Source organism: Acartia tonsa, chromosome 13, assembly GCF_053477335.1.
Source record: "Acartia tonsa isolate MP-2025a chromosome 13, ASM5347733v1, whole genome shotgun sequence".
Lineage (NCBI taxonomy): Eukaryota > Metazoa > Arthropoda > Copepoda > Calanoida > Acartiidae > Acartia > Acartia tonsa.
In genome coordinates this window covers 16,416,061-16,423,786 of record NC_137272.1, presented here as the reverse complement: position 1 = coordinate 16,423,786, position 7,726 = coordinate 16,416,061, and the positions used below count along the sequence as shown (strand labels likewise).

The window sequence follows — 7,726 nt, the reverse complement described above, 5'->3', positions numbered from 1 at the left end:
TATGCGGATTTTAAGAAAAATTTAATCAAATATGCGGACTTTTTTCAACCTTTTTTTGACAACATTTATTAGACATATTAGAATTATACTATTGATTTCAAATTTTGCACGGAAGTATGTCCTTTTACTGTATGCTATATTTACGCAATTTTGCAACAAATTTATGTGCAATTTCATTTAGACTTCAAAATTAATATTCTGCTTATTAAGTTCTGACACTCTAGCTATTGTGCGTTTGTTCTACCTTCTGATTTTTGTGCTTCGTTTTTATGGATGTTGTCATCCTTGTCTAGAAAATACAAATTAATTAATCTATGGTAGAAAGTACAGAGAGTATAAATTATTTCCTACATTTTCTTTATCAATTATCAATTATCAATCACCTCTATTATCCATCTCTTTTTTAGGGGTTACCTTTCCCACCTCCCCTCTAATCCCTCGTTTTTAGTTACGTCACTAAGATAATTTCTAAGACACTAATACCGGGTTCGTTTGATATTGTCTGATTACGCCAGAGAAAGAAAAAGGAATATTTGTAATACTTATGAAAAAGTAACAGAATATCTGTCATGTGTATTGAAGGATCTTGTTAACCTCTGAACCGATATGGTTCTCCTTTACAATGAAGAATCTTATAATTTAACAACTATTTTGTGAAGGGTGACATCACTATCCCAAGAGAAATTGGACCTAGAAAAAATTACTTATCTTCCTCGAAAAAATGTCTTTTTAACTTAAACTCGAAAGTGAAGGGTCGACTTACTCTTCCAACCTCCCTTTATTTCTAAGAATAAAGCCACTGGATAAATAAAACAGTGGCACTGCTAACACCTCTTCAATTCTTTACAAATTGTACCTTTTGCTGCTAGGTTGTAAAAAGAGTAAGGGGGAATTTCTTGACCCCAAACGGATACAACCATTTAGAATGCACGCACAGTAAAGACTTCCAGAAAAAAAGACCTATACACCTAAAATGCTACAACGACTAACAAATTACAGACCTTACTATAAGCAGAAAAAAGTCCAATTGAATTTAAAGGCTATGCGTACAAAAACTACATTACAACAGTGTGCATTTTTTGTTAAAAGCTTTTGTATTGGATCTTAGGACATGTTATAGTGGATCAAGAATAATTTACAAGATAATTGTCTAGCTGGCTGTCAAACGAATCCCCCCCCCCCTTTTTATTTTTAACCTTTTTCAAAAATAGGGAGGGAAGATGTTTGCATCAAGGCATAATAAGGGAAAACGCCCACTATTCCATTACAACTTCCTCCCCCCCTTTAACCCCCTTCAAAAAAGTAAAAAGTTTGCCAACCTGTTAGTGTCAAGCCTGTTGAAAATAGTTTCTACGCAGTGTTTCAGCTCCTCGGTGGTTATACTCAGATTTACCGGCGGCGAAAACCAGGGGGTACCTTAAAATATCACCAAACATTATATAAAAAATTAACAGGATGTGTGTGTGTCTGTCTGTCTTTATTGAAGAATCTAACTAACCACTGATATGGCTCTCCTTTACAATGTAACTTCTTATAGGTCCTGGGAAGGTTTATAACTATTTTACTATTTGGGTAGAAAAAATGCCTCAACACCATTTATTTTTACTTTTTCTATTAAAAAAATAAAATTGTAAAAGGTGAGGGGTGTCAAACTTAACTTTAATCCCCATCCCACCAAGAAAAGAAATTTTTAAAATAGTTTAATGGACAAACTAACATTTAACTACTTTAGTTGAAAACTAGCGGATACGCCCCTAGAGGCCTCTAGTGGCACATGAGGAAGGGGGGGGGGGAAGTTGAATTCTATTTTTTCTAGGGGCGATTTCTCTTGGGATGGTGTATTTATCTGCCTCCAAAATAGTTATAAACCAGGACCTGAGAAGCTACCTTGTAAAGAAGAACCATATCGGGCCAGCGGTTAGTGAGATCATTTAGTAAAAACAATTAACAATTAAACATACAAACATCCTGTTACTTTAATTGAAAATTTTATCCAGTATGTAGATCAAAGTATTTTCTGTTATGAATGGTTCTCTTACAATACTCGAAATATTAGACCAATATTACATAAGATGAATGTAAATTTTATGTCCAATAAAATCTTGTAAACTATACTTATTCTTGCTGGTTTTATGCTATAGGAAGTTGAAATCCAATTCCTCTCAAAATGACCCCTAAAAATTTAACCATCCCCCTCCAAGAAAGTTTTTTTTCTCTATGAAGGGAGGGAGGGAGCGAAAGATTATGGGGTATTTATTTTTAAAAAGTAGTAAAGGAAGCAGCTTATAGTGCCTAATAAAAAATGGCGCCATACATTACAAATCACCAATGATAGGCCAGTATACTTTGTAATTGACCAATAGAAAAATGTATACTGGTCTTTCATTTGTATTGTATGACGTCATTTTTATTAGGCACTATTTGCTGCTTAGAAGAAAAACAAACAAAGAATCATAGCAAGAATTTTAGACAAATAAAAATATGTTTGAGCAGTCTAAAAAATCCTCTATTACTTTTTCAGTATGTTATAAATGATCTGTTACTATGATTGATCATGAAAGCGAATTTTTATCTGCACAGAAAAAAAAGAAATATTTTTTTGATAGTGAAGCTTTTCTATAATTTGATATGTCTGTCCTTCCGTAAGTCCATCAGTTGGGGAAATGTGATTTTCTCAGCTGTTATTAAAGATAAGAAACCAAGAAAATTTTCAGTAAATATACCTTTGACATCTGCTCATCTAGTCTACACTAGTACACGTTGTTTAGTCCGACTGGCTGTCGACTTTGCTTCAAACGATAATAATCACACGGCGTTATATAGACATGTTACAAAAGCTTAAGTTTAGAATTTGAAGTATCTAAGTCAAAAGTTGCGATCACAAGATTTCTGGAGACCTGGAGGATCAGGACCAACAGGGTGGAACCTGGAATTTACTTGAACACCTATATTTCATATGAGGATATACTAATGTAGGATAATTTAGTATTTTGGAAATATAAATGCTTTGTTTAAGTCAAAAAACACTTTTGCTATTTACCTGGATAACCCTGCTGTATGCTGGCATCCTGTGCCCCCCAGGATGGAGATATTCAAACAATTGTAACTCTTAGTTATGTGGCAGCATACCCATATTCAAAAAGTCACTCAGTTATAGCCCTCTATCTTTTACATACAGAATATTAAATATTTTCGTCATTTATACAGCTAAAATTCAGTTTGTTATAAATACATCCCTACGCTTAAATTGCAAAGCAAAATTACAGACTTAATAGAGTAGCTGCGCTTCTTGTAACACTCTATCTAAGGACTAAAAGGATGCATACATGTTTTTTTACAGTCTATTAAACAAGACATACAGGAAATCAATATTATTAGCGAATCTTCTTTTTAAATATTAGTGTCTGTCTGTCGGTCTCTTACTCTCTCTCTCTCTCTCTTGCTCTCACTCTATCTTTAGCTCTCTCTATTCATCCATCTTTCACTTTCTTTCTCTCTGTCTATTTATTTATCAATCTATCTTTCTACTTCTCTCATTTTCTTTATCTATCTATTTCTCCCTCTCTCTCTGGCTATCTCTATATATATCTATCAAAAGGCTATATATCTCATAGGAATGACCTACCTCCCCTTTAAATAACCTAAAACCTGTCTAGGACCAACACTAAACTCTATTTAAGGATATCCTTTTGAACAAAAGTAAATTTTAACTTTAGTATGTAAGCTATATCAGTATTTAAATTTTTAATCTGTTTAAAATATTAATTTCATTAGTAAAATTTAATGTCTTTTAATTATTTCAAATATTTTAAATTGTTACAATTCAAACTAAATTCTAATTTCTAAATCTATTTTCAAACTTTTTAAAAGGTACAATAATATTTTAATTTTATATTATTTAATCTCTTTACAGTAAAGCTTCGAAACCGCTTAATATCCGCTAGATTTGAAACGGTGTTCAGCCATACTGGAAAATAATGTATAGCATCGCATTAGAGACAATTTTTCGCGATTATTAAATTAAATTAATACCAATTTTATAAGCCCAGGCCTTTAGACCCTCGAAGCTACCAATTTTTAAAATAATTTTTCATTTTAAAATCCGCGAAAAGCTGTCTATAATACGATGCGATAAATAACTATTAACAAATTATTTTTTCTATTTTAATTTAACCTTATTACAACAAAATATATTTTATCCGACTATATTAATACCTTTTAGAAGTAGATCAGTCCCTTAAAACAAATAAAATAAATAAAATTAAGTACATATTATGGCGTTTTCCCTAAAAGTAAATTATTGAGCAAAGAATCCCTCTTTCCACACAGACTTACTTAAAAAAAAATTAAAAATAAGGGGGTTGGATATTACTTTTCCAATTGTGTGTTGATAAATTTAGATCACTTTATTTTAGGTTAGATAGCCCGGAAGGGATAGGGCACCTCTAGCAAGCGACCACCGCAGGGGTTAGTCTTATAACAAATACCCCCATTTCAGAAAAATAAGAAAGGAACAGGTTTCGATGCTCGAAACCAGCTAGGCACTTTGATTTAAAGCAGAAGCAGCTTTTAGTGCCTAATAAAAATGACGTCATACAATACAAATGACCAATGAAAGGCAAGTATACAATTTACATTTGGTCAATTTAAATATTTACTGGCCTATCATTGGTCATTTGTATTGTATGATGTAATTTTTATTTAGACACTAAAAGCTGCTTTTCGAAAGCACCCATATTTTGTTTGATAGAATAATAAATGCATATATGTACTACAATTGAAAGGGTTTTAAAAAGGGCTCGGCAGCTGCGCGTAAGCTTTCAACCCGACAAAGCTAATATTGCTTGATTCACTTCTCTACAAGAGATAAGATTGATACTGAGTATTTTTAACTTGAAATATGTTTTGGAATAATTAAGTAGACTTTTTCCTATCAAATTAAGTTAAGAAAGATTTCTAACTGAATGTTTTTTTAAAATAAAGTAATCCTCTAAAAAACATAATTTGTGAGCTACCAAAAATTATAAAAAAAAACATACCTTCATTTATAAGCGAGTCCCTTCTTCTGGGAATAAAGTCTATATCAATCACAGATTCACTCTAAAGCATATCATTATACCAATGGTTAAAAAGTTTGGACATACAAATTCACTCTAAAAAACATAAAACAGGGATCGAAAGGGATAGGACACTGAATGATAAACTAATATAAATCTTCACTATTAATAAACAAAAATTTTAAGTTAAAAAGATTAGACACTATTAGTTTGTATCAACCAATCATAAATTTTTAAAAAGTACCCAAAGTTGTATATAATTTGGAAATAAAATTTTGGGAACTAATGTAATTTGCAATCTAATGTCCCCTCCATGAGCATAAACCCATTTTTCTTTGACCTGCATTACCATACCTATATAATTCCCACTTTTTATCAGTCCTTGGCTGAAAAACATTGGGTACCTCCAATCAATTTTGATTGGTTTACCATAAACTTTACATTATATTTTTTTTCAAGAAAAAAATTAGCAATTGACATTAGAGTAAACAATACAGGGGGAAGGAGTTAAATAACTATATGTTCCCTTCCAGAGGACCCTGTGTCGACTTTTAATTGGATCTTTAAAAATCAATCAATAGCGTCGGGAATATTAACACAGCCAAATCGCTACAAAAGAGCAGAAAGCAATTTGCTAACAAATGAAAAAGGTCCTTAACAGGGGAATCCAGGTAGTTATCAGGATATACATCATTTCTATAAATTTATTCTACTGACAAATAGACATACAGACATCCTGTTACTTTTATATAAGGATTAATCTCTAAAATGGAATACCCACCGGTGGTATTAGATTTACCCCCATTAACTCGTAGATGCCAACCAAAACATTGCCCAGCTCATTCTAAAACAAGGATGACAATATCAAATAAAAGCGAAGCTCTAAAATCAGAATGAATGTTGTACCAACGAACAATAACATTTATAGAGTGTCAGAACTTAGTCATCAAATAAATGATTTTTGAGTCTAAATAAAATTGTACATTAATTACTTGCAAGATTATACAAATATGGGGATAGTGTAGAAGGACATAATTTCCTATTAAGGATTTAATTATAAAGATGCTTCGCTTATAATATTGTACCTTGTTGTCCTATGAAACATTATTTCAAAATTCAAATAAATAGGATAATTATATCATATAAAAAATTGATGTTAAAAATCTGTATGTTTTAAATAGACGTACAGACATCCTGGAAAAGGATTACAGAGTTGCTACTCTTTATAAATAGCTTTTAAAAATGATGACGACATCCAACAAATCAGACAAGAATCCGTAACAAGTTTTCTCTCGGGGCTAACAAAACTGTCTTTAATCTTACATTTTTTATTTCAATATCCGCGGAAAGATGTCTATTATGCGACTTATTCATGGTGGATGGACGTACGGACTGACACTAACTATAAAAAAGCTTCGCTTAATTTATTTTTTTAAAAATTTATAATTAATTCTGAATTATGTAGTAAAGAAAAATATAAAACATAATTAATATGATATTTGTATTTTTCCTATATATTGTTCAGTCCTTGGTTCTAGCCACAGATATAAAGGGATAAGACAAAGGCAGATAGATTGACGAACAACAACAATGATGATTTATTTATGTAGAATACAATTAGTGGTTGAAACATTTATACACTTAGCCTAATGAACCAATCAATTAAAATTCAAGTCCCCAAAGTTATGGAAACCACGAATTAGAAAACGCTATTATAAAACTTTTTGGGACTAATGTAATAAACAGCACAATGTTCCATCCCTCCCTGGTTCTAGCCAGAGTGGACCCTCAGGCTATACATATATTAGGGTTATTTCCCCAAAACCAACCTTGGACCACACTAAACATTACACCCCCCTTCCCCACCTCCCATGCATTTTTTTAAAATCATGATAAAAAAGGGAAAGAGAGGTTAGGTTAAGTGTATTATAATAAAAATTAGCCCCGCGGGGTTAAGGTATTCCGTAATGGCTACCCACAAATAAAATGGAAATCTTGGTACCACGTAAACTTAATGATTAGGGGGGGGGGAGGGAGTTGGATTCTTTAACTTTTGCAGGGAAATGGCAGATGCAAAAGAGTTTTCCAGAACGTGTTACGTGATTTTTATTATATGCATTTTTAATTATTGTTATATTTTTTTAGCAGTTTGAATCATTTTTAGTAATTACCGTTATAGACATTTTGTTTTTGTTTTAAATCTAAAGGGAAAAAAGCACTGGACGATAAATTAAATTATACCCCCAAGAATAAAATACAAAAATAACTCTTCTGCAGATTAGAATTCATGGTTGAAAAGTTTGGACACTTCAAGTTTTAACTAACTGAAAAGGATTTAATAAAGTAATCATATAATTTTGCAATATTTCAGGTCTTTGAAGAATAAAATGATAAGACAATGGCAATAAAATTGATGTACATCCCTCATGATGATAAACAAAATTACCACATCAATATATCAAAATTAAAGATTGAAACGTTTGAACAATCAACTTAATGATCCAACCCATCAAAATTCACTGAAGTCCCCAAAATTGTTAAGCCAACGAATAAAGAAAACGTCATTATAAAACGTTGAGGACTGGTGTGATAAGCAGCCCATTGTCCCTCTCTCTCTCGATGTTAAGTGAGGTTATTGTCTGGTAATTATAAATTATAAAGATTATGAA

The 7,726-nt window shown here is 31.7% G+C and overlaps 1 protein-coding gene across 2 annotated transcripts in view; it reads right to left on the bottom strand.

Moving 5' to 3' along the window:
- Nucleotides 1-1,337: 1,337 nt before the first annotated feature.
- Nucleotides 1,338-7,726, bottom strand: part of LOC145334940 (A-type potassium channel modulatory protein KCNIP1-like) — a 54,135-nt gene continuing 47,746 nt past the window's right edge. The window contains exons 8-11 of one of the 2 annotated variants that reach the window (XM_080180579.1): nt 5,839-5,901; nt 5,040-5,100; nt 4,216-4,236; nt 1,360-1,416 (exon numbers count right to left, since the gene is read on the bottom strand). In XM_080180579.1, the coding sequence (XP_080036705.1) occupies nt 5,862-5,901 (40 nt within the window). In that variant the 3' untranslated portion in view covers nt 1,360-1,416; nt 4,216-4,236; nt 5,040-5,100; nt 5,839-5,861. Of the gene's footprint in view, nt 1,417-4,215; nt 4,237-5,039; nt 5,101-5,838; nt 5,902-7,726 lie in introns of both variants that reach the window. The other variant, XM_080180578.1, reaches the window with a different exon arrangement.